The sequence below is a fragment of the Numenius arquata genome, chromosome 17 (genome assembly GCF_964106895.1).
Source record: "Numenius arquata chromosome 17, bNumArq3.hap1.1, whole genome shotgun sequence".
Classification (NCBI taxonomy): domain Eukaryota; kingdom Metazoa; phylum Chordata; class Aves; order Charadriiformes; family Scolopacidae; genus Numenius; species Numenius arquata.
Genome location: NC_133592.1, coordinates 11489449 through 11516976, shown reverse-complemented (window position 1 = coordinate 11516976; position 27528 = coordinate 11489449). Strand labels below are relative to the sequence as shown.

Sequence of the window (27528 nt, the reverse complement as noted above, 5' to 3'; positions counted from 1 at the left end):
AGGAGGAGAAGGCGACGGAGCGAGGGAGAGACTGACTGTGCATGCTGCTTTGTGTCGAGCTGGGGCGGGCAGGGACCGGCGACGGGGGACGGCGGGAGGAAGGTCGGGCTGGGGAGGGGTTGGGGGGGGGACGGGAGGGACGGCAGCCAGGGCTGTGGGGCTGGCGGGTTTGCACCTCGTATTCCGGGAGAAAAAAACAAACAAAACCAAACACAAAACAAAACACAACACACTCACAAAACCGCACACATGGATATAAAACAAGAGGAGGGTGGTTGCGGGGATGCGGCAGTCGGTGCCGCCCCCCCCCCCGCCCCCCCTCCCCCCCCCGGCAAGCTTCGTTCTGCCCCGTTGACTGAAGAGATCAGAGACACCAAACAGCCTTCCAGCTGCTAACATCTGCTGCTTCCAAAGCACGTCACGGGAACACCACACCTGTATGAAACTAATCAACAGCAACGCTGGAAATTAACTCCCCATCCCCAAAAATTTGTACTCTCAGCTTAGGTTGAACAGGCCAGTTATTGTAGAGGAAACTCAACAGAGACTTTTCGCTGAGGACACAGATCCGAGGATCGACTAATGGGTCGTTTGAGGACTCTTTGGTATCCGACAGTCATAACAATCACCCGCTGCACGGTAGCCGGGAGCTGCCGAGGTCTCCAGCCGCAGCGATGCTCCGAGCCCAGGTTGGGCACAACAAAGAGGAGACCACGTTGGTGGGAGAATTCCATGTGGACGTGACTTGGGGAGCGACTCCTTGCTCTGGCCCCCACACCCCAAGGAGCGCTGCCCCCCCCCCCCCCCCCCCCGCTGAAGGTGTGTGAGCCCACGGGGTGCCCTGGCCCCCTCCCAGCCACCGATTCCCAGTCATGGAGTTAATAACAAGGAGCCCCAGGGAAACACCCAGACTTTGCAAAAAAACTAAGTTGGCATCCAGTTCCTGTAGGTGCCCTGGAAGATCATGCCCATTGCAGTCCCTGAGTCTCCACCGTGGCCACCCCCGAGACCTCCTTCATGGGCTTGGTCCTCTCTGCTGCTGTCAGAAGGCTGATGACCCCTCAGGTGACAGAAAATCCATGCTGAGGACACAGAGATCCTGGCTGGCCACTGGTTTCACTCCCAAACTCATCCAGTTCTCCTGACCCCACCTCGGCTCTGCCCTTGCTCCCTCTGGAGCTGCAGCTCCCCAGCATCCCTGCATGAAGTGGCCATCTCCTTTGGGAAACAAAGGAGGTGGGACAGCGGGGTGGGACTGTCCCCATGGGCAGAGGGACAAGCGCAGAGCTCCAAGGCTTGGCCAAGTTACAGCCAACGCAGGGCAGAGCCTGCCCCAAGGGGAGTGGGTCTCATCAGGGGCTGGATGAGCAAGGTGTGACCCACCTGGAGCTCCCCCAAATCGGGGGTGAAAACCAGCAAATCTAAATTTCCCAATCTCTAATTGCTAACGAACTACGGAAGGCAGCGGCTGCCTCATCTCCCCCTCACACCCCATGCCCAGCCCCAGGGCTGGAGCATCTTTCCCAGGGGCACTCTCCGGGCAGGACTGGCTGTTGAGTTGTTTGTCACCCAGGGGCTGTGTCCCCATGCCAGGCTGTTCCCCTGTCACACCATCCCACGAGGAAGGGGGATATTTGAGTTCACCCTGTCGATGGAGCCGGGGGGCAAGGCAGGGAGGGCAGGACGGGTACCTGGAGGAGAAGCAAACATTAGTCGCTACGAAAAGCAAAACCTCCCTGATATTTTTCCTTTTAGGAAACTTGGAAACATCTCTTTTATGACATTTTCCAGTGGTTTTGCCTTGTTTTATAGCAATTGACAATATTTATATAATGACATAAACCGCCATAAAGCGAGGCAGCCATGTAAATAGGTGTAGAGAGGAGGGCTCCCAGGGAAGCAGTGGCCAGGGCCGGGCTGCAGGAGACACCACCCGGGGGGAGCGGGCTCTGCTGAGCCTCCCCCTGTGACCACAAGGCCCCTCTGAAATTATGTGGGGTATGAGGAGAGAAATCCCACCCTGGACACCAAGGAATCCCCCCCCAAAATCTGTGCTTTCTCCCCTTACCCAGAGCAGACTCGGTTTTCCTTACTTCAGAGCTCAAGGAGAGCCGATGTTCTGCAGTCAAGGGAACTCAAGCCACCAAGTTTTGAAGGCTAAAATCTGAGCTCAAGTGTCTAAATGGAGGCTTAAAGCCCCAAAGTGGGGCTGGGATGCTCTCCTGTAGCACCAACTGATGCCAGGGACACCCCACTCTGCCTGAAACAGATTGTCCTGCATTAGCCAGGATGCCCTCGAACCACGGGAGACCTTCAACTGGACTAAAAGCAACCAGATCCAACCTAAAGCCAGTTCTCCACTTGGAGAGCAGGAAGGAAAGGCCAGGGGATGTGGGGACTTGGGGACTGGCCACCGAGCAAGCCTGGAAACCCAACGCTCGCTCCCATTTTCCAGCTTTGGCAAGTGCAGCACAGCCTTGACACCCACCCAAACCCACCCAGGGACAAGCCCCAGCCCCTTCCCCGATCCCACCGGTTTGGGAACCTGCAGAAGAAACACCATCCCACAGCCTGACCCCTCCAGGCACTGATCCAACCCAGGCAATCAGAAGGAAATGGAGTTTGCAGAAGACGGGAAACAACTCAGAGCCCACCACAGCCAGAGCGATAGGATCAGATCCCCGTCCCACCCAGACACTGTCCCACCTGGACCCCGTCCCACTCGGACCCCACCCCACCAAGACCCCGTCCCGTGATCTGTGTTGGAGTTTTGCACTTTCCAACCAGACGAGAGAAGCCCCTTCGTTCCGTCCACGGTCCCCCAGTGCCCCTCACACACTCCCAGTAGCCTTGACCTGCAAAACTGCTGGTGTAACTGGTACCCAGCCCTCCTCCCCTGGGGAAGGCAGAACAGCCCCGGTTTTGGGGTGTCGGGAGGGATGCAACTCTTCCCTGCAGCCTCTCCAGGACATCTCCTTCGGGGGGGGGACACCTCTGTCCCGTCACCCAAAGAGGGACAAGATGTCACCAGTCAACACCAGTGGCCGGGGCGGGGGGAGCTCTATCGGGGTACCCGACACCATCACAACCAGCGAGGAACCCCAGCACCCACCCCCGGCCCCAGGGGGCAGGAGGGAGGTCCTGGAGGGGCAGCGGGGACAGCGGGGGTGGCTGGGGAAGGGGCTGCGGTGCCTTCAGCGCGGCCTCGGAGAGCAGCTGAGATGCCAAAACAATCATCACTCCACGGTAGCACCCGAAAAAAAAAAAAAAAAGTCGTTTCGTCTCGTTTCTGTGCGTTTGGTGGTGTCCGTGCCCTCTCCCCGCACCCCCCCTCCTCGCCCCGCACAAACCTGTGTTCCTTTGGGGGTTGGTTTGTTCTTTTTTTTTTTTTTTTGGGGGGGGGGGTTGTTGTTTTGTTTTTTGTTTTTTGGTTTTTTTTATTATTTCTGTTAATATCTTGAACTGTAAATGTTGTTTAGTTATGACCATTGCATACTGCTTTGGGCGATGTTTCTTTACAATGCATACTAATATATTATGGTTATTATATATGAATATATTTAATGACACGTGAAAAAGTTGTGGATTTTCTTATTGTTTTTCCAAGTTGTTTCTTGTTTATTTTCTTTTTTGTTGTTGTTGCTGTTGTTGTTGTTGGGTTTTTTTCCTCTTTGTTTGTTTGGTCGGTTAGATTGGCTGTAATTGAACCCGAAGGAGCCTGTAACTGTTCAGCACCCACTCGGTAGAACTAAAGTCAGAAACCAGTTGAATAAACTCTTGTAAACTGTAAATATCTCCGAGGATCTCTGCTTCCTCCCAGCTCACGCCGAGCCCGAGGGACGGGGACACGAGGAGGGGGGTGACAGTGTCCCCTCCGCCTCCCTAGGTCTCTGCCAACGTCCTCTTGGTGGGGCTTGAGGTGGTTCACAGCTATTTTGGACCATCAGTCCCAGCCGCGTGTCCCACCAGCAGCCCCCCAGCAGTGCTCCCCGCCAGAGGCCACACGCCCCCGGGGACAGCAGGGTCACTGGGGGTGGGATGGGAGGTCCCCGCCAGCACCTCTGGGGTCTCTGGGCTCTCTGTGAGCTCTGGACCGGGGTACGTCCCGCCATCCTTCCCCGGATGCCAGAGGAGACTGTGCCCTGCAGTGAGACAGAGCCCGGGCACACCGAAACCTGTGGGACCCCGCACGGAGCCGGGGGACAGTCGTGGGGACAGGGGACAGCCAGAGCCTGGGGCCAGGGGAGCTGCCAACCCCACTCCGGACCCGTTTTGTGCCCCCAGCCACAGGCTGCTTGTCAGCCGTCCCTCTCTGCCCATCCGCTGCAGGGGTCCGGGCTCCGTCACCCACCTCCCACGGGACACCAGAGGTGCCAGATGCCACCAAAGGAGCTGGCGCTCGAGACCGGGCAGGGGCTGGGGGCACAGGCAAGCTGGAAAGCTGGAGAAAAACACTTCCAGAGAGAAAAATACAGGCAAAAGGTCCTGCAAAGTGCCGAGGGGTCAGCCCGCCTGACCCCCGCCCTCAGCGTCGGGGGTAATTTATGAATTCGAAAACATCTCGGAGGTCAGAAATCTCAGATCTTTATTGCGGAGACAAATGGGTCACAAGTGCCACCACCTCTGCTCCGGGGCTGTCGCCTGCGGCTCCGCAGAGGAGCAAATGGGTTTCCCAGATCTCTCTGGCTCCGCAGCCTCCTGGCAGGCGGCCGGTTGTCCAAGGAAGACGCGGTGGCTCCAAAAAGAGGGGAAAGAGCCTGTTCCTGCTGAGGGTTGGACCCGGAGCGTTTGGTCCCACCAGGCAGGGCAGGAGAGCAGCCGGGCACCAACCTCCCACCCAACTCCAGAAATAAGGGTGTGTGAAAATGCCCAGCAGACTTTCACCATCATCTTCATCCTCACGTAGGAGGTAGGGCCTTATCAAGGGCACTCGGACATGTCAGCGCCTCTAACACGATCCAGAGCTTCCACAGCACTTGTATTTTTGAGGAAGTACCAGCTGGGAGCAGGTAAACTCCTGAGTGTGTCCTCCGAGAGAGAACTGAAGGAGGAGGAAGGGAAGGTATTAGGGGCCTGGAGCATCTCTCTGATGAGGAAAGGCTGAAGGACTTGGGTCTTTGTAGTCTGGAGAAGAGAAGGCTGAGGGGGGTCTGATCAACGCCTTCAAGGGTGGGTGTCAGGAGGATGGGGCCGGTCTTTTTTCAGTGGTGCCCAGGGACAGGACAAGAGGGAACGGGAAAAAACTTGAATGTAAGAAGTTCCATCTAAACACGAGGAGGAACTTCTTTCCTGTGAGGGTGGCAGAGCCCTGGAACAGGCTGCCCAGAGAGGTGGTGGAGTCTCCATCTCTGGAGACATTCCAAACCCCGCCTGGACACGTTCCTGTGGGACCTGCTCTGGGTGACCCTGCCCTGGCAGGGGGTTGGACTGGATGATCTCCAGAGGTCCCTTCCAACCCCGTATCGTTCTGTGATTCTGTGATGGGGAAGCCCAGGACGTATCTCCTGGCCCATTCCAGGGCATCGGGGAAGAGCTTTGCCTGGAGAAGCCACCGCAGGTACGTGACTCCAGCACGGATTAAGCATCCTCTGCCCCGTGCCTGGAACTCGGCCCTGGAATATCCAGCAGCACGGTCCCCGTGCCGGTCCCCGGCAAACTGGGCTCTCCAACCCCGCCTGCTGAGAGCAAAAACCTGATATTTCAACCTTTCTTTTTCTTTGGTGGGGCAGGGAGACAGAAAAGCTTCCCACGAGGCAGCAGAGCGCTGCCAAACTCACTTCTTTTTAATAAAACTCCTCACCCACGCGACACATTAAATGTTACCTAAAGGGCAAGTCTGAGAACCCCTTTGTCAGAAACTTCAGCCGAGGAAAAGCCGCGCGTTTCCACCTTTCCCCGGCGCTGACAGAAAAAATGTGTTTGAGGACCCAACAGGTCAGAAAACATCTTTTTAAAGCCTCTGTCAGGACAAAGTCACTCTGTCACGTTGATCGGGATGAATTACGCATCCATCCTGCGCGTCCTGGGAATTCAAACAGAACTTTAATTCCCTCCATTTTAATTAGAAAGCCGAGTCCCTGGTTTCATCTCAAGACACCACGTTTTATTTTCCTGCTGTCCCCGCAGATCCATGGGGCTGTGCTGGAGCTGCGGGTGAAATCCGGCTGCAGGGCTCGGGCATGGGCTGCTGCCGGGAAACAGCTCCAGGGAATTTCCAGCGTCTGCACAGGGGCTGCAGGAACACACGGGTTTTGAACACGTCTGCAGTCACCCATGATTTGTTTCACAGAATCATAGAAGCATGGAATGGTTTGGGTAGGAAGGGACCTTAAAGCCCATCCAGTGCCACCCCCTGCCCTGGGCAGGGACACCTCCCACCAGACCAGGTTGCTCCAAGCCCCATCCGACCTGGCCTTGAACCCCTCCAGGGATGGGGCAGCCACAGCTTCTCTGGGCAACCTGGGCTAGGTGAGATCTCAGGAAGAAATTCTTTGCTGTGAGGGTGGTGAGAGCCTGGCCCAGGTTGCCCAGAGAAGCTGTGGCTGCCCCATCCCTGGAGGGGTTCAAGGCCAGGTTGGAGGGGGCTTGGAGCAACCTGGTCTGGTGGGAGGTGTCCCTGCCCAGGGCAGGGGGTGGCACTGGATGGGCTTTAAGGTCCCTTCCTACCCAAACCATTCCATGCTTCTATGATTCTATGACTTCTGCCCTCTGATCTACACCAAACACTTAATAAAGGGGCCAGTGCCCAAGTCCCAAGTGAGAGATGGGGAAACTGAGCCCAGAAGAGCCCAACTGCTTCGTGTCGCTCAAGAAGGGACGCAGCACCAGGACACCCTGGTTTCCCACCTCCGAGGCCAGCGCTAGATGTGCTACCACCCCAGCTGTAGGGCAGGGAACAGGAAACGAGTGCCAAGAGCCAGCTGAGAGCTGTGAAAGGAGATACTCCACCACCGCAGGTGAGGACCAGCACAAGGCTGGCAAGTCTTACAGATCCGTCAGAAAATGTATGTCATGATACAGACGAAGTCTGGCAGGAATTGCTCTTTTCCTTCTCCAAATCAACTCTTAGGAAATGGAAGCGTTGAAGAAATCGTTCCTGCACAACACGAGACGATCGGATACAATAAAACCCCAGGCAGAGAAATTGTATATAAACAGATCAGCTTTTATTCAATATTTATTGCTTGCTCTGTCAATTCTGAAATCAAACTGGCACATATAACAAAATAATGATTTTCTTGGCCTGAAGCAAACATTCGGTATTTCTTTTTTGTTAGTTTTCCCATAGGTAATCCTTCCTCTATGTTTTAACAGCGTGTGAAAAGTTATAAAAGAAAGAGGCAGACCTCGATGGCCGAGACTAGTACATGAGTAACACCAGGGCATCTCCTGCGCTCGGCCCGGGAGAGCCCGGGGAGGAAACACCTTCCTCGGGAGCACAGGCTGGGCAGGGCTTCCCATTCCTACGCACCTGGATCGAGTCCTGCTGCTGTTGATGTTTCTATCCGTGGAGATCAACCCCGATAACGGGACTGACTGACTCACCCACGGGGGTCCTGCCGCCTCGCAGGGCTCCGTGGGGTCCTCAAGCTTCCCATCCAAATGCAGTCGTTCCCCCAAACAGCTATTCCTTGAAAAAACGTAAGCGTTTTCATTCCACGGGAAGGTATCAGAAAGCAGGTGGGCGCCATCGCTGTGCTCCCAAACCACACCTTTATTTTAGTATTTTAAAGCCCTTGGGATGGCTGACCGCTGGGGAGAAACGGCATCGAGCTGGGCAGGGAGCGCCCCGACACCAGCGCGGGCTCCAAGACAGAGGCACCAAGAAGAACATCTATTTTAGGGCCAGTGCAGCCTCTCGAGTGGCAAGTGAAGGTGGGAAGAGAGTCCTTTTGGAGTTCCAACCCTTCAAATCACAGGCAGCGCTTCTCAGCTGTGCACCGAAGGACGGAGGGCTGTCTGTTGGACACAGCTTCATTCTGGGACTGTTGAGTCGATGTAAAACACAGAAGGTCTTTGCACAAAGTCGGTCTCTTGGGGGGAGGCCTCGGTGCTCAGGGGCCGAGCAGCAGCTCCGGCGGGCCCCGTTCCCGCGCTAATGGGTCGGCCAGACAGCAACCACGGCAATGGCGATCAGCAGCAGCACAATCACCACCAGCATTCCTGGAAAAGAGGAAACGACCTTAAAGTTGCTGCCTTCATCTTTTACAATTGAGCTTTTGCAATTGAATCCTTCCTCCAAGTCCTGCTCCTCTTCCCAACTGAGACTGAGTAGAGAAGGCTCCGGGGAGACCTTGGAGCCCCCTCCAGTCCCTAAAGGGGCTCCAGGAGAGATGGGGAGGGACTCTTCATCAGGGAGGGGACCATAGGATGACGGGGAAGGTTTTAAACTGAAAGAGGGGAGATTGAGATGAGATCTGGAAAATAAACTCTTTGCTGTGAGGGTGGTGAGACACTGGCCCAGGTTGCCCAGACAAGCTGTGGCTGCCCCATCCCTGGAGGTGTTCAAGACCAGGTTGGACGGGGCTTGGAGCAACCTGGTCTGGTGGGAGGTGTCCCTGCCCAGGGCAGGGGGTGGCACTGGATGGTCTTTAAGGTCCCTTCTAACCCAAACCATTCTATGATTCTATGATTTTTTCCCCCCTGCTCATCCCACACAAGCCCCTCGCCAGACCCCTGCACGTCGATGACCCCAGGAGTGACATGAACTCAAACCCACGTTGGTAGAGCAGTTCTTTCTCTTCCTGAGCCTGCAAATTAATTTTTCTTTAACAGTGCCTGCAGGGTATCTTCCTCCTTAAACATCTGCCTCACAAAGATTAGGGGATATGTTTAACTCATGGCAAGGCCGGTTAAGCTTTTCTAGAATCCCTCTGTACCATCCCACTGGGGCAAAGGATTATTCAGAAGGAAATCCAAATTGCATCAGGAAATTGTTTCCAATGCAAACTACTCCTGCGTTCAGACAAAACAATTTGCAGAGCAAAGGCAGGGCTTTTGGGAATGTACCTGACTCGGGAAAATGAAGATCAAACAGCATTAAAGAGAGTCTAACAGTGCTCCGCACCGGCTCCATGGGCTCCATCCCACCCCAAATCCCTACCCAATGCTGTGCAGAAGTTAATGACTAATATGATCTCACAAAATTTCACGACCACTTTTTAGCTCAGGCACACCATGCTGCTCTGCAGGAGGATGGTGTTAAAAAAAAAAAAACAAAACAAAAAAACCAGTTATGGATCATTTTGAAGACTGATCCAGAAAAGCATCAAAGCAGATTTTCTCTCTCTCAGCTGAACGATAGCAATAAGGCTGTCAGACGCCTGCCAGAGGAATCTAATTCTCCTTCGTTTCCCCTTTCTTAGGGAGAACCCTCCCCTGGAAAGCTGGGAAGGGACTCTTGATCAGGGAGGGGAGCCATAGGACAAGGGGAAAGGGTTTTAAACTGAAAGAGGGGAGATTTAGGTTAGATCTCAGGAAGAAATTCTTTGCTGTGAGGGTGGTGAGACCCTGGCCCAGGTTGCCCAGAGAAGCTGTGGCTGTCCCATTCCTGGAGGGGTTCAAGGCCAGGTTGGAGGGGGCTGTGAGCAACCTGGTCTGGTGGGAGGTGTCCCTGCCCAGGGCAGGGGGTGGTACTGGATGGGCTTTAAGGTCCCTTCCAACCCAAACCATTCTATGATTCTTTAGAGGAGCGGAAGAAATATTTTACTGAAAAGGGGCTGGATCGCTGTGGTCCAGCCCATCACCTCCTGAAGCAGCCCCAACAGGAGAACCCCTTGTGCAGGCAGCTGGACCATCCGCGCTTCAGGCACTGACACCGCACACGCAGCCGGCCCCTGGGCTTAAATGGTATTTTAATTAGCAGGCTTTTGTTTCAGCTTAGTATCTGCTCGGTGCTATCCCCCTGTCCGAGCTGTGGGAATACGTTAGGGCTCCAAAAGCGGAAAAAATGTCCCTTCATTTGGTCCGTGCACAGATGACTATTACTCAACCACTTACAATATTTACAAGTCCAGCTCACAGCAATTAAAAAAGGATGTATTAAAATAAACTCCTCTTTCCAAGCTGGAAAAGGATATTAGCCACCGCTTTTTGTAAATAGTGTCATGTTTTCTGTGCAGAAACTGTTTCTCTGCCAGGGCTCCAGGATTTTTTTCCGAGGAAATAGGAGTTGCCACCAACAGTATTTTGGTTTTTTTAATGCTGAGTTGAAACCATTTGTTATCTGAAGGGAGCCTGAGCAGCGCCTCACGGCACTGGGTCGAGCAGCTCTCGGATATTGAGCCTTTTCCTTGCAGAAACAGCTCTCAGCGGAGAAGGTGGCAGCTCCTTATGCTCCATCTGGGATGCCCAGGGACTAGGCAGGACTTGGCACCGCTGGGGGCTGTGGGGTCACACTCTTTGGCCAGTGCTTCAGCCGAATAGTTCATACTTACTGCATCCTTTGGGATAGGATGGTTTTGGGGTGGTTTTATTTAGAGGATGCTAAACTTCAGGCTACACCTGGATGAAACTGGTTATTAATCACATTAAACATGGAGTAAAGTGGTAAAAATACATCTGTCTGGACCTGCTGCTCTCTTTGCACCCCTAGCAAACGCTGCTCCATGCCGCCTTCTCAGCTGAGGACCGCTGTGCCCGCACCCTGGGTCTGTGCCGGGTCCCCCAGTGCTCACCAGTGCCACCTCCATCCAGGTGAGGTCCTTCAGGCAGCATCCCAGGGGATGCTCCCAGCACTAGGCTCCCACAGAGCCAAGCCTGGGTCCAGATCCTCAGCTCAGGACACTGTCTGTCCAGCATATTTGACCCAGCTGGATCTGGGACCATGCTGGTTGTCTTGCTCCGACCCACTGGAACAGGTGAGAGAGGGATATTGTTCGGTTTTCAACCACATCCACACACTCAACACCACCCAGCAACACAAACTGTCGGATTAATCCATTGGGCACACAATCTATACTTTCACTGTCTTTCTAGTCTTGTGCTTTTTACATCTTAATATACATTTTGTAGCCTTCAACAGAGCCAGAAGTAAATAATTTGCTTAAATTGGGAAGAAATAAGATCTGATAAAGTCCCCCACATTCAGATTCTCTGTTGCGCTTCGCACCGGAGGGAAAAGTTTTAGAGGGTGCAAATCCTTAGCACAGTTTCAGTGTAACAGAGTTTATGGACTCAAGCAATTAAGAGACAACCAAGATCAGTTGCTTGGAAAATACTCTATAGGTGTGAATTAGTAATGATACAAAGTGGAGTTAATGGGGCGTAATTATTCTTTGACAACTCCCAAGAAAAACTGCACATAAACCCAGAATTATTGCACAGCAGGAAGAGGGGAAGGTGGGGGACTAATAAAGAGTTGCTAACGGGCAACAGCAGAATGAACAGGAAACTTCAGAGGACGTTCAGGGCAACCTGAGCGGGGACAGCAAACCGAAATAAACTTCATTTTATTCCTGGAAAGAGACTGGTATTAAAAACCTGGAGCCACTTTGCTGTTTCCAAAAGCAGTGGTCAAGCGCTCGCTCCCCACGTGAGAGGCAGAGGAGCAGAGATGGCACGTGTCGGGGCAACAGGAACCAGTGACCCGCTGGTATTAAAGGCTTATCTGATCCGTGCAATACGCAAAAAAAAAAGAGGCCGCCATAAATTGGCAATAGTACACAAATTTCAAAGTGCCTCTCGCATGATAGAGACCAGATGTTACGCACATTTCCCCCCCGCCCTCGCCTCACCCCGTACTACAGAGCAGGAGATTAGAAGGATCTGGAGCTTTGAAACCTGGGTGTTTCACAGAGTACAACACGCTTTCCCAACAAAACCCGTGGACATGATCTGAGAGTAATTATGCATCCTGGATTCCCTGCCTGCTCTGCCTTTTTTTCACTCAAATCCTATGAAATATAAATATTCCCCTTGACCAGAACTCCTCCAAGAGACGTTCGGGAATAAAAGCCACTAACAAAGTAAACAGGAGCCGGAGAAGGAAAAAGAGAAGATTCCTGCACAAAAGAAAACAGCAATGGGAATACAAATTGAAACGCATTTCTCAGGGAAAGGTGGGAAGTGCAAGGAGAAGCCGATGTGCAATTACAGAGAGATTAATTAAAGCAGGTTGGAGAAAGTGCAATGCTCTTGAAGCTCCATCTGCTAAAGAGCCTGAGATGGTACGGCTGCTCCAGCCCGGAGGAGCAGGGCAGAACCCGTTCCCAGCTCCAGCTGTGTCCCCGGACAGGGGGTGCCGGCAGGATGCAGGGTGTCCCCACCGATCCTGGAGCACTGGGGCTCACACGGCTTTGCTAGGATTTAATCTTAGTGCTGGGATCAGCTGCGTCTCTGCTCCTCACCTCCATCCCGACCCCCCGGGCAGCAGCAGGGTTCAAAGCTCCAAAGCCTTTTCCAAAATAAAGTTAAGATCAAATTTTCAGATATAAGATGGAAAGATAATATTATAATGTATGTATTTTATCTCTAAGTTAAGATTGCTGTTTAATGTCTCCCCTGCTATCCGTCCAGCCATGAGACCGGGGGATCTGGGGTTCACACCACACCCCATCTCTCTGGGGTCACCCGGGGCAGCCCTTCTCCAAGTCCCAAATCTATTCCCTCTCCCCAGGATTTATCAGCTTTGAGGGTCACTGATTTGGGGTTTGTCACGGACACCCTTCCCACATACCCAATTTACCCCAACACAACCACTTCCCAGCTGGGGTTCACATGGATATGCAAATAATTCCTCCAAGTCTGAATCTGCCTGAAGGGGTTTGGGCAAATAGAAGATGATTTTCCACCCCGAGTTTGCACCTCAGTTCCCAGGGGTTAAAGGTCTGTGTAAATACAGTGATGGCTGAGCACTGCATCCCTGTGTCCATCCAGACAGACAAAACCAGCCCCCCCGCCCAGTTGGGACCACGGAACTTGAGGATGTAAGTTCTCCTTAGAGACAAGACCCCTCCTAAAGTCCATGCTCTCTGGTGCACTGCCAGCTGTCCTCGGCGGTGACAAACACCAGTCACACACACATGTCCAGTAAATCATTTCATTTCCCTCTCTTCATCCCAACCTTTGCTGTTTGCCCATCGCGGAGACCTCAGGCGTGACTTGGAGCCACATCACACTGGGCACCACGCAAGCCTGGGGAACAGCACATCCCTGCCCTCGAAAGCATCCCTCTCCTCCCAGGCATCCCTCTCCTCCCAGGACATCCGTCTCCCTTTGGGCATCCTTCTCTTGGGCATCCCTCTGCTCCCGGGCATCCTTCTCCTCTCGGACATCCCTTCCCTCCCAGGCATCCCTCTCCTCCTGAGCATCCCTCTCCTCTCGGAAATCCCTCGCCTCTCCAGCATCCCTGTCCTCCTGGGCATCCCTCTCCTCCCAGGCATCCCTCTCCTCTCGGGAATCCCTTGCCTCTCCAGCATCCCTCTCCTCCCAGACATCCCTCTCCTCTTGGACATCCCTCACCTCTCCAGCATCCCTCTCCTCCCAGGCATCCCTCTCCTCTCAGGAATCCCTTGCCTCTCCAGCATCCCTCTCCTCCCGGACATCCCTCTCCTCTTGGACATCCCTCAACTCTCCAGCATCCCTCTCCTCCCAGGCATCCCTCTCCTCTCCAACATCCCTCGCCTCCTGGGCATCCCTCTCCTCCTGAGCATCCCTCTCCTCTCGGAAATCCCTCGCCTCTCCAGCATCCCTCTCATCCTGGGCATCCCTCTCCTCCCAGGCATCCCTCTCCTCCTGAGCGTCCCTCTCCTCTCGGGAATCCCTCACCTCTCCAACATCCTTCTACCTCCTGGGCATCCCTCTCCTCCCGGGCATCCCTCTCCTCTCGATACAGACCCCCCGCTACAGGCACTGCCCGCATCTTACAGCCTATGCTGCACCGCCGAAATCCTGGGCGTGCTGCAGAGCTGCGAGAGGACAGAGAATAACGAACTGTTCTGGTTTGTAACTTCATGCAAGCGCAGGGTGCCGTGTACTAAATAAGCCTGTTTGCCTCAAATAACTGCTGTGAATCACAAATAACGCTGATGAATTGGTTTCCTCGGAGAGGAGCGGATACCTACTGTCAGCCAGCAGCCGGCTTTTGTGTTTGTGATTAATCATCGAGACTTTCCAACTCCTTCTGCTGACTGTTCAGATGGAGGCAGCTGAGACGCAACGATCTGCAGTTTTCTTTAGAGCGTTTTTAATTCCTAAAGCTAACGACGGCTGGAGCCCGGCAGAAATTCCTGCTCACAAGCACCGCCGCCGACGGAGAGACGAGCCCTCGCAGCACCCATACAAAGCGGCCAATTGTTGCTTGTCAACTGGGTGCTTATGCCAGCTTTCTGACAAGGCAATATTTACTGTGAAATATCCACTTATTGTGCTGAATATAACTCCTGGGAATCTGAGCGTGTTTAGGATCTGGCAGGGGTTCAAGTGCCTTTGAACAGGCAGGCAGGAACTCGGTCGTAAATACATCGCTGTTTTGACAAGTCCCTCTTGAATAAGTGTCAAAAGATTTCGCGTCTGCTTCTATCAGACTATTGATTTCCCTTTAAAATTGCTCCGTGGCCAGGGAGCGCTGGCCACTGAGACTTCATGTGTTATCAATTAGAGCACACAGGTTTCTCCAAGGTGTCTGGCATTACAGCTTCACACGGGGCAGCCCCAGCAGAGGAGACAGTTGCACCTTGACATCTCCTGCTCCAGGAACAAGGTCCCGGTTTCATTTTTATAAACCACTGTCAAGGTTTATTCCAGGGATGGAGGATACCTTTGTTGGGTGGTGCAAGTAATGTCGTCAACGCTTCAGCTCTTCTCTTTTCAGCCCCCAGCAGCCAGGCCCTCCTTCGCACAAGGAATCACAGAATGAATCACAGGGGTTGGAAGGGACCTCTGGAGATCATCTAGTCCAACCCCCTTCCAAAGCAGGTCCACCTAGAGCAGGTTGCACAGGAACGTGTCTAGGTGGGGTTTGAATGTCTCCAGAGAAGGAGACTCCACCACCTCTCTGGGCAGCCTCTTCCAAGGCTCTGCCAGGCACCTGATGTTGCTGCCCAGAGTCTCAGGCTCGTGCAGCAAGTAGGTCACCACCAAAAACCCTTGAGCCACAACACCAAAACTCAAAAGCGATGCCTACACTCCCCCCAGCACCCATCCAGCTGAAGGCAGGGATGTGAAAGGAGCAAGCAGTGGCTGATGCACCCAGGGCTTCACAGGTCATGTTAAAGGTCTGCAGTGGCAAAACTTATCTGTCCTTACCCCTTGGGGAGGCATCTTCCAGTTGAAGACCAGTCTACTGCTCTTCGTTCAACCCCAAACCCATCAGTAATGGACAGATGGATATCTACATGAAGATACAGGGAACTGCTGGAGAGGGTACAGCAAAGGGCTACAAAGATGATAAGGAGACTAGAACATCTCTCTGATGAGGAAAGGCTGAAGGACTTGGGTCTTTGTAGTCTGGACAAGAGAAGACTAAGGGGGATCTCATCAACGTCTATAAATACTTAAAGGGTGGGTGTCAGGAGGATGGGGCCAGTCTTTTTTCAGTGGTGCCCAGGGACAGGACAAGAGGGAACAGGCACAAACACGAACATAGAAAGTTGCATCTAAACATGAGGAGGAACTTCTTTCCTGCTGTGAGGGTGGCAGAGCCCTGGAAGAGGCTGCCCAGAGAGGTGGTGGAGTCTCCATCTCTGGAGACATTCAAACCCACCTGGACACGTTCCTGTGGGACCTGCTCTGGGTGGACCTGCTCTGGCAGGGGGTTGGACTAGATGATCTCCAGAGGTCCCTTCTAACCACATATCATTCTGTGATTCTCTAATTCTGTGATACTCTCCCACTGCTGTCTTCTGAGCATCAGCCCAGCTTGGGCTGCCGCTGGAAACACTCAGTCACCAGGGAGAATGTCCTAAATGCTTTCAAAGCATCCAGGAGGGTTCAAGAAAGCAAGTGCAGAGGGAATTTGCCTCTGATAGCTGAGGTCTGGACTCAATGAGCAAGGAAATCTCTTCCAGTCCCCGCTGCTATAATTAGTGCACAGAGGATTGGAAGGTCCTTATAAATAGGATAAGTAAATACGAGCATATGCTGAGGGGTGATGTCTCCTTTTAATAGGAGTTTCTCTTTCAGGTCAGAACCAGAGCTCTCCAGCAGCAGGGCATCCTTCCCATGCAGGGACCAGCAACAGCCTTTGGGACACGGACTTGACCAATGCCATCCCCATCTGTCACCCCCCAAGTCCCCGTCAGCTGGAAACCTGAAGATTTGGGAAGCGGCTGTTCTTTGGGTGAGCTGTTTGGTTTTGTGGGCTCAGTGCTCCCTGCGAATATTGAGCATATTGAGAAAGCAAACACAACCACGCGGTGGCTGCTTGCTGGCTTCTGGGCGGTGAAATAAATACTGATTTTAACCCATTAAAAAAAACCTCTAAGTTGTGTGTGTGTGTGTGTGTGTGTGTTTGTCCACGTCATCTGCCCTGACTTCGAAAGCTGGAATGTTACATCCAAGTCCCTTTCAAGAACTTCTAACTTGCAGCTGGCAAATCCTTCCCAAAAAATGAGATGTGCCCCTGTGAGATGTCCCCCGACACCTGCTGTCTGCAGAGAGGAGACGTGGGGAAAAACCCTGGGCATCCCTCAGCATCTTGTTGGCGACTGTTTCTGGGAACAGGAGTTTTACTTGGGGTTTTCCCTATCTTCGGGCATAGTGTCATTCTCAATAACAATGAAGGTTCAGCATCGGTGTCTTTTATAGATTATAAAATACTAATAAATAGCATGCTATGACTTTCAAGAGCCTGGTATAGCACTACGTTATCTGGAAAAAACAGCTTAGTTTATGCCAAGAAAGTTATATTCCTACAGAACTGTCTATCCACAATGTTTATGAATAAGTCTTCTTTTATAGCGGACACAGAGCACTAACTTATAAACACATAATAGTTGTTTTATAGGGGAGGAGAGAAGCAGGGAAAAGATGGGATTTTCAACAAGAGGCTGTGGAGTCATGCCTGCTTTCTTTAAGGACTTCTTTTAATGTCACAGTTTAAAAAACAAAAACAAACCAAACTTTATCTGCTTTTTCAGTAAGTTAATTTTAAGTCCGTGTTGCCAGATATATGGCAGATACCCTGCCCAAATCTGTTCAAAGCTCTGATTTTCAAGGCAACAGAGAACCAACTGGGAAGGCTGGCTCCGAATCCGATGCACATACCTAAAGCACTAGTTTAACATGGCAAGCGCCCGAAGAAATCCATCTTGCTGTCCTTTACGTTCCCTACCCAAAAAAAAAAAAAAAAGCCAAACACTTTCTCCCCCAAAAGCTATTAAAAAAAATCTTTCCTTCTAACATTTTCCTCGTTTCGAGCAAGACGGGGTATTCAATTTGTATTGCATTAAGAACCACTTTAGCATAAATCCCACGCTATTAAGCTGGCTTGTATGTAAATACCCTCCCCGGTTCCTACACCTGCATCATTGAAACCATCTCTCCGGAGGCTTGTTCTTTATTAGTTTTGTGACAGCCAAACTTTTTCTTGGGCGATACGTCCCTGTAAAACGCTGCGATCGCACATTATCCTACGCCCCCGCCCGCCCAGAGGAACCTGGACGTTATTGCTTTTGACCTTCCTTTTCAACTGGTCTGACTGGAGAAATTTAACACTACAATTGTACCTCTCAGCTCTGACATCAAAATCACGTGCAATTCTCAAAGAAATCAAGACCAGGCTCTGCGAAGAGTTATTAAAGCCTCCAAACACCCATGTGTTTCATTGGGTCTAGAGAAAGGGAAAAAAAAAAGACACTTCTCAAAAAAGCTGAGCTCTTTGGAAACAACAACTCTTGCATTATTAATTCCTTATTTGGAAGAAAGAAAAAACCTAGGTCATTCCTATGTGAGATTAAAAAACTCCTATTTTATGAGTTATTCCACATTTGGAGCTATTCATGCAACGCTAGGTTAACATCAAAAAACGAGTTACCTGAGTCAAAGGTATAGACTTTGTTTATACACATTAACTCCTCAGTCAACATTATATCATATATTAAAAAAAATTCATTTTTGTGGGTTTTTTTGTCGGGTTGGAGCTATGCTTCCCCCTCGGGCACACGGACGAGTTTGTTGTTAATACAAGTCTTTGATCGGGGCATGAAGATACCTCACATTACCCACAGCGAGACCTGTTGGCAAACAAAGTGTGGGGAAAATCACAGTAAGATAAAAGCCACCACTATCGGAAAACAAATGTCAGGTTCAGTCCCAGCAGCAGCGTGGAGTGAGTTTACATCCAGAACGTTTATTGCTTCAACGACCGAATAATCCCGAGCGCTCGGGTCCCAAACCACATGCGCAGCCCGGCTGAATGAAAGGAAGTGAGATAAGTGTTTCTCTTAATCCGTTATTGTTATACTTCAATTTGCTTCTTTTTTTAATCTATTTTTCAAATTAGAAAGGCACGCCAGATAGTGTATTGAACTGCTTCCAAGCACAACTGCAAAGAAATCCCGTATTCTTTCATGAAGCGACGTACGCTGTGTAAACCCAAGCTCACACAAAGCGCGAGAGTCAGAGGAACAACCCAAACGAGTTCACAGAATCACAGAATGATATGGGGACGGAAGGGACCTCTGGAGATCATCCAGTCCAACCCCCTGCCAGAGCAGGGTCACCCAGAGCAGGTCCCACAGGAATGTGTCCAGGTGGGGTTTGAGTATCTCCGGAGATGGAGACTCCACCACCTCTCTGGGCAGCCTCTTCCAGGGCTCTGCCACCCTCACAGGAAAGAAGTTCCTCCTCGTGTTAAGATGGAACTTCTTATGCTCAGGTTTGTGCCAGTTCCCTCTTGTCCTGTCACTGGGCACCACTGAAAAAAGACTGGTCCCATCCTCCTGACACCCACCCTTGAAGTATTTATAGGCATTGATGAGATCTCCCTCAGTCTTCTCTTCTCCAGACTAAAAAGACCCAAGTCCCTCAGCCTTTCCTCATCAGAGAGATGCCCCTAATCGCCTTTGTAGTCCTCTGCTGTAGCCTCCAACTGCTGCTCACGTCTCAGCATTCCCAACGTGTAGCTGCTCCGCAGGAAAGAAATCACCTGCCTTTGGCAGCGGTTGGAAGGTTTCGATCCATCAATTTAATATAAATTTGACTGTACCTCTATAAGTCTACACAATGATCAATCTCTTGCACTGACCTGAGAACCAGCCTAGGAGAGGGGCAGTTGAAAGAGAGGAAGGGTTCCTAAGGAAATTAGGAAATATAAATACATTTTGCTTTCCAAGCCACCATAAGCGAAGCTCGGAGACAGGCAAGACATTTGTTTGGATCTGCAGAGAAGTCGAGAGCACAGCAAGAACCGAACTGTCACAAGCTTTAAGTTGCAGAAAAGTCTGCAGGAAAGGGAACACTGAGCTAAATTTGTCTCTCCTTTAAATAGCAGAAGGTAGTTCAGAGAGGACAGCCGAGGAGAAACGGTTCGATGTGCCTCTGAGATCACTGAACCAAAGAGCTTTAAAGCAATTTATGCACACGCTTGAATAATATCTTCCTGCAAAAATACTTAATAATAATGTCATTTACTGGCCTCATCATTGCACAGAGAGCGGTAAGAGGCAACAGCTTACCCACACTACTTCCCACCCCAAGAAACGAACATTAACTGGACCCTCTATATTCACAAAGAAAAGATCAGATGTATTTAATGAGCAATAACAACTCTGCAGCAATTTCTAACTTTATTAACAATGCTAAAGGTGGGCTAGAAGAAAACCTCTGTGGAGCACAAGCCGTCTTTTAGGATAAGTTCGTGCAGAACCTTATCCTCATGCCCAGCCAAAGCCGACAAATCAAGACCTCACGTCTCCTTGAGAGCCACTTTTGGTGTTTTCCCATCTAGTTTACATCAAGTCAAACCTGGCAACCCCTACTCATCTCTGCCCGATGCCCTTTTCCGATGGGTGCACTGGGGCAGCCCCAGACGCAGACATCCAGAGTCCTGCAGGAGATCACCCAGCTCCCAGCAAGCCAGAAACTGGAAATATTCTCATGTTTTTTCCCTTTTGTCCTTGCTAGAGTGACTTCACAGACTTTCCTTGCTCGTCCCCACACTCCTATTATCAAACTATTTCCAACCCGAAAGGTCATCGGCAGACATGGTTACTGGATTTTTTTGCATGTGGCTTATTTTTCTTCCCTTTTTTCTTTTTTTTTTTAATTAAATAAGCACACACGCTTTCCAATTTTCCCTTCTCCCAGCTCTCTAGCATCCTTTCCCTTACAAAAGCGATGCCAAGAAACAAGATCAGTCGAGCAATGTGCTGCATTTCTGAACAACTGTGTTACAACTTGGAACGGCATTTGTGAAAGTTTCAAAAGCCTCAATGTGCACTAAAGGTTTCCCAGAAGAAAGGAAACAAAACAAGCCCAAATAGGATCACAGAACTTCTACAAATCCCTGTCTTTCACATGAGGTTCACCCAAGTGAGCCCAACCAAGCCACAGGTGTCACCTGAATCCTTTTCTCTTGGAATCACGGAATTGTCAGAGTTAGAAGGGACCTCTAGAGATCATCTAGCCCAACTCCCCTGCTGAAGCAGGGTTGCCCAGAGCACATCATTCAGGACTGCATCCAGGTGGGGCTTGAAGATCTCCAGAGAAGGGGACTCCACACCCTCCCCGGGCAGCCTGTTCCAGGGCTCTGGCACCCTCACCGGAAAGAAGTTTCTCCTCATATTTAAATGGAACTTCCCATGTTCCAGCTTGTGCCCGTTGCCCTTCGTCCTATCGCTGGAAACCACTGAAAAGAGTCTGGCTCCATCATCTTTCAACCCACCCTTTAGGTACTTGTAAACACAGATAAGGTCTCCCCTCAGCCTTCTCTTCTCCAGGCTGAAGAGCCCCAGCTCTCTCAGCCTTTCACTGAATTTCACTGAATTTTTAGAGTTGGAAGGGACCATAAAGATCATCTAGTCCAACTCCCCTGCCGGAGATGCTCCAATCCCTTAATCATCTTAGTTGCCCTACGCTGAACTCTCTCCAGTAGTTCCGTGTCTCTCTTGAACTGGGGAGCCCAGAACTGGACGCAGTATTCCAGTTGTGGCCTCACCAGTGCAGAGTAGAGGGGGAGAATGACTTCCCTCGACCTACTGGCCACACTCTTCCCTACGCAGCCCAGGATCCCATTGACCCTCTTGGCAACAAGGGCACATTGCTGGCTCATTCTGGCAGAAGCTCAGCAAATATGAGGAGGAAAAGGTGGGAAAGCACAGGTTTCACTGGGACATCCCCATCTCTAGGTGACCAGAAGTCACCCTCCCCACCTCACTGAGGGTGATGAGCAACGAGGAACAGAAGAAGCCCTCAGCATGGACCACAGGTTCATGAACTGCAGTGGGGAGAACAGCCGGGAGCTAAAGGGTGTGAAAAAAGATCCCTTCCAACCTAGACAATTCAATGATTCTAAGAAGAGCCAGGTGAAGCCCTTCTTGCAAGAAAACAGTGACCTAAGAAAATCCAAAGATTACCTACCATCGAGTGGAAGGTCACCTACCATCAGGTGGAAGGTTACCCACCATTGAGTGGAAGGTCACCTACCATCAGGTGGAAGGTTACCCACCATCGAGTGGAAGGTTACCTACCATCAAGCGGAAGGTTACCCACCATCAGGTGGTCCTTCAGCACCACAGGTCACTAAAGAGACTTCTCATTGCATTACCAACACTGGAGATGGACCAGCCAGACACAAGGAGAGGCACCAACCTGGGGCTAAAACAACTTAAATCCCAGCAATGCAGTGTTTGCTGCCTCCTGCAGCGCCCTGATGGCTGCTGTTCCTCCTCACACCCTACACACACCTTCTCCAGCTCAGCGTCACCCACCGGCTCCGACCCCAGCCAGGGATGGAGGAGTTGCAGCCCAGCTGGCAAACTCAAAATGGTTTTCCCGAAAGCCAGGGTCTGCCAGGGAGCAGATCTACCCCGGAGCCACTACCTGCAACAAGCGGGGAAAAGGCAGAAGACATGACAGATGATCCCAGCAGGGGACTGTTGTTCCTCCACTACTTTCTCCAGTAAAAACAAATGGGGAAAAAAAAATAATAATAAAATGAAAGGCCGGCTCTGCTGGCCTGGCGCAGAAGGGGACATCTGCCCGCGTCCATCTGCCACCAGCCTGACACCCCGGTCTTTGTTTTTGGTAGGGTCAGTTTTCCACCATTATAGCTCCCTGAACAGCCTCACCAGGACACCGGTACCAGCACAAGGAAAAAAGCTGGGAAAGGGGGGAGAGGGAGCAGGTAACCACTAGCTCTGCTTAGATGCATCAGTAAATTGTCCCATTAGGCTCTTAAATCACTTGAGAAAGCATTATCTTTTGCCTCTCCCTTTGTTTTTCACTGGAACAAATGCTGGGATTACTCACTCCCCAGTTAGAAGGATACACCACAGCACCAGAACGCTTCCGAAAATGTTTAAAGCATCAACAACTAGTTACACATGAAAAAAAAAAAAAAGGAAATAAAAAATAATCACAGCTCAATCGAACGAGTGGAATAAGCTGCAGCAGCAAAACTATGACTTTTCCTGGTCTATCTGAACCTGCAGGAAGAACTTTACTAGCAAGACATCAATCAAGGAGAAAAAGTTATAGCAGAAAAAATAAATATATAGTGCTCATAGCAAGTCATTTAAGGTCAGATTAAGTGTTCTTGAAGTCTGGTCCATGTGTCTTCTATTTAAAAAAATGCCCTCCTTGCACAGGAATTGTAAGAACTTTTGAAAATGGGATGTTGGCTCCTAAGTCACTTGGATACTTGACCGCGTGGTCAGGAGGGTTGAGATTTACATACAAATTGCAAAGCTTCTAAATGGCTTCCTCAGAGCAAGAAACGGGGGTGGAAATGAGAGAATATTTAATGATTAGTTCCTTATGGCTCCGACATTCTTGAAGCATATTTCTTGCAGTCCCTGGAACACTCCTGCATTCTTGATTGCAAAATGGCAATAAGTGATTTCCTTTAAAAGCCTTGTCTTTTATTGGAATACTAAAAATACCCCACTAGCCCCACTCCACTCCACTCTCTCTCTTTCCTGGACAGGCACCATCAACCCTGATGTATTCTATTTTGAAGACGGCAATAAACATTTCAGCATGGGCTGTTCAATCCACTTCATAATAGATCTTGCATTTCCAGTGGAGCCCCTACTAGCATCATAAATCATCTTTACACAGACTTAAGTATGAGAAACTCCGGCTCAAAAGCAGCGTGGATGATTTTTCTTCTTTTTAAAAATTAAAAATGAGTACAAAACGGTCAGCAATCAAATGGCTGGCGAGTTTAAACATGAAACTACTGGGATGACCCTGTAAACCAGGACCGCTGCGATGGTTAGAGCCACACTGTGTGGCGTTGCTCCAGTCAATCCCCTTGACATAAACCTACCTGGAAGACGACATTTGGTGGAGTGAAATTCAGAAAAAATTGCCTACGCATCCATTACGTGTGAACAAACACTGGTTTCAAAGCTGGGATACTCTGGCTGTTGCTGATTTTAAAAGCCACAGATGAAGATTAACTACATGCTACGTCTGAACTGGTTACACACATCTAATACTCCTTTTGTTTTTCCAGTCTATACAGACTTAATGTCTGAACTGTTCTCCCCACTGCTTCGCTCATTGTGTCTCTCTCCATCTGCCACAGACCTGGGACAATAAAGATAATTTCAGGTACACGACGAGGAGGCCACCGCATAAGCCACAATTTTATCATTAGTGTTCTTGGCCGAGTCGAGGAGCTTCTCCAGTAAAAGCGGCTGTGGGTTGTGCAATCACACTCAAGAACTAAGACCAACTAAGGTCTTAGAAGGCTGGATGCAACCAGCTCTCCTCGGCCTTAAACATCAAAGTCTTCATGTAGTCAAGAGCCATGAGGGACATAATTCAGAGACCCAATGCAGGCTCCAAGCAGCGGTGGATGAGGAGAAGGGTTTCCGGAGTATTGACCTGCCTGTTCGAAGGTTTGGCTGGACAAGGCGAGCAACGGCTCCCAAGTCAACCCAGTGGTGTCAGCCCCAGCACCATTACTTCTTTCCACAGCAAGGGATTCTGCTGGGAAATCCCACCTCACTGAATAAACCAGCTGGGCACACGTAACTCTGTCACAGCAACCACCCTCAAGTCGCTCCACAAACCACACGCAGCTCAGCAGCCACGGGCTGGTGCCCCGTGTATTGGAAGAAACACAAGCTGTAGCTTTTCACTAGAGCACAAGCCTAATTAAGGTGAGAGATGCTTATTTTTCTACTTTTGAAGTCCCAGAGGGAAGAGAACCTAACTTTGTGTGTTAGCAAACTAGTTCTTGATCATGCCTACAGGAGAGCTAGGGGGGACTCTTGATCAGGGAGGGGAGCCATAGGAGGAGGGGGAAGGGTTTTAACCTGAAAGAGGGGAGATTGAGATGAGATCTCAGGAAGAAATTCTTTGCTGTGAGGGTGGTGAGACCCTGGCCCAGGCCCTGCTCAGAGAAGCTGTGGCTGCCCCATCCCTGGAGAGGTTCAAGGCCAGGTTGGATGGGGCTTTGAGCAACCTGGCAGGTTCTAGTGCAACTTGCTGCCCTGAGCAGGGCCAGGGTAGGGAGCTGGACTTGACGATCCTTACGGATCTTCTAACTTGAGACATTCTATGAGTCTAAGAGAAGACTCAGACCGCGTTGCTCTGGAGTCAACCTGAGTTGACTCAAGACTTAACTGACTGAGTTGCTCAAGACTCAACCTGAGTCTTGAAAACCTTTAAGGATGCACCACTGTGCAGGGATGAGATCTGCTCATTTTCACAAACTCTGAGAAAGTTATTCCATCACCCACTAAAAACACTTCAGGAGGAACAGCACAGCATGGACAACCCAAAGAGGTAACGCTGAAGTGAATAAGTGCTTATCATCCCAAATACAACGCTGAGAAAAAAGAATAAAAAACCTTGACATCCTTCAGATTGGCTCTTTTAACATTTAAGAAGACTCGTAGGTGGGGCTTCACTGATTTTAAAGTCAATACACCAATTTAGACCCTAGTTTCTGCAGAAGCGTATCAGCCTGCACATAAAATTCTTGACACATATATAGCTGGGGCTTTTTTTTGTTGTTGTTGAGAATAGTGTTTTCACAACTCAAAGAGCAATCCTTCTTTTAGAAACTTGCTCAACCTTTGGCAACCCAAGCTAATCAGCGTACAAAACTGCACAAACCAGCAACCAAATACTTATTAATACCATTTACAGCTGCTAACAACTATAAGGACCTTCTGAAAATGCCAAGGGAAACAGGGCGGGTGAAACAATCCCTCACAAACAACGGAGCCAATAAATACAGGACTGTGATAAGAAATTGGGTTTGACTCGCATAATCACTTTTAAAAGTTTTTGGTAAATGGAGACTGAAGAGCAAGGAGGCTGATAAAATAACACAGTTCAGTAGCAATGAGAAAAGTTTCATGCCGATGAAGCAGGGAATTCAATCCTTGCTGAATTCTTGAAATCATTTAGATGTTAACAGAAGTTTCTCCTCCAAAAAAAAGAAGGCAAGGCATCTCTTAAAGCCCACACACACAGATCTCTGACTCCTATACGCTGTTGTACTACACAAAACTATTCTGGTTTTGGACGACTGCATTGTCTCATGTGTCAGGATGGCTATTTTCTTTTATTTTTTAACTTCTGACTTGAGCAGAGCCAAAGCTGTACAATTTATGCAAGGGCAGTACAAGAGGTCCTTGCTCGTTTTATATTAAAAAAAAAAAAAAAGAAGAAAAGAGGGAAAGGAGGAGGGAAAACCAGAATATCATTTCATCTCTGTACCTTTCTAAAACTTGAGAAGTTTATAAGCTCTTAACTCCAGTTTTCTTCCTTTGCCTCCCCACATGACAGCTCCAAGCTGCCACAGCAGCTGCACACTAACGTCTTCAAAGGAAATAAGGAAATAATTGCTCTCGGAACCAAGTGCAGGGGGAAAAAACACCCTGGGTGACATGAGCTGTGCCCAGGACATGTCCCAGCCACGAGCAACCTCTCCAAGACCCACGGTCAGGGGACACCTCTGCTCCCGAGGGGCCGTGGCAGCAAAGCCAGAGGGGCACCGGGAGAGCCTGCAGAAGGCGGGATGTTTCGGAAACCCATCTTCATACATTTTGCATCATATTCTCCTGTTGGAGAACATTTCCCTTTTTCAGCTCCTTAAGGTTATTACTAGATACGTGCGGGGGTTGACACAGAGGAAAAAATAAATACATAAAATTAAGGAAAAAAAAGGTCTCCATAAGGAATGCAGCCTGTTACCAAACAACCACCAAGGACAAAAATACTTGGGGGCAAAAAGAAGTTGCCTGATTTACTCAGTATTTTTTTCCTTTAAAACTAATCCCAGGGTTAAATCTACAGAGCTTATTCCCCCTCACACTTCTAGGGGGAGAAAAAACCCCACACTGCAAACACATAAATCGCCCTGGATCATTTGTCTGAATCCCGCTCCTGCCCCGAAAGAGGGATGCTCCATATGCTTTTGCAATAGCTCTGTTTTGATAGTATTACCAGGAGTGTCCCTTATTAATCATATTGCCACTAAACGTCTCTCTGGAGTATTCGCTTATTCTATACTTTTCCAAACTGCTTCAGTTTCCTCTTAATTTATTAAAAGCTCACTGAAGATGACTATAGTTAAAGCTAACCTCTGCTACTACAAAACCGAAAGGAAAAAAAAGGGGGGAGGGGGGGAAAAAAAGTCACCTTTAACCATGAAATTTTCTCTATTCCCCAGAAGAAACTCCCTCCCAAATGTGCTGGTTCAGTCTTTGTTCCATTTCTCTGACCAGCTGAAGTTGTGAAGCCTGAGATATTGCTATTTAAGGTAGCATTAACATTCAAGAAACACTTTCCTGGATGTTACTCTTTGAGTCGGGATCATTGGAAGAAATTTGGTATTGGCTCAATCCTTCAGTGCCCTGAAATCAATGAGCTTATTGCAGCCTGTAAAGTGTTCTTAAAGACACGCTTAAGTGCTTTGCTGGATGAAGAACAAAGCACTTGGCACCCCACAGAACTGAACCCTGCTGAGGTGCAAGGCGTTTCCAAACATTTCTAATTAACTAAAAGAATCCACAATTAAGAAAGTCGCAGTCACTGGGCTGACAGAATAAAGGCGATGTTTTGCAAAGCCTCCCGTGTTCCCGGCTCCGGCGACATTCACCCCTACACAATACCAGACACGGGATGGAGAAATGTGTCCAAGAGTAGGTGGGCTATAAAGAGAGAGAGTATCTGGGTGTCCTTTGGCAATTCGGCGTCGGTGCCGAAATCCAGATCCACGGCTGGGCTTCAGAAGGTCCCAGCTTCAAGGCTGGGCACGTTGACACGGTGGTTTGCTCAAGCTGCCCATAGACTCTGCCCTGCTCCCCTGTGTCTTGGCTTCCTCGGTGCCAGGATCTGCGGGAAAGCTCTGCTGGCCCCAAGTGGGGGCAGCCCCCATCGTCTTATCTTAGATCTAAAATT

At 50.1% G+C, this 27528-nt stretch overlaps 1 protein-coding gene across 1 annotated transcript in view; it reads right to left on the bottom strand.

The window, feature by feature from the left end:
- Positions 1–7146: 7146 nt before the first annotated feature.
- The window catches only part of STX8 (syntaxin 8), a 120644-nt gene continuing 100262 nt past the window's right edge, over positions 7147–27528 (bottom strand). The window contains exon 8 of the mRNA XM_074160144.1: positions 7147–8163. Coding sequence (XP_074016245.1) covers positions 8096–8163 — 68 coding nt within the window. The 3' untranslated portion in view covers positions 7147–8095. The remainder of the gene's footprint in view (positions 8164–27528) is intronic.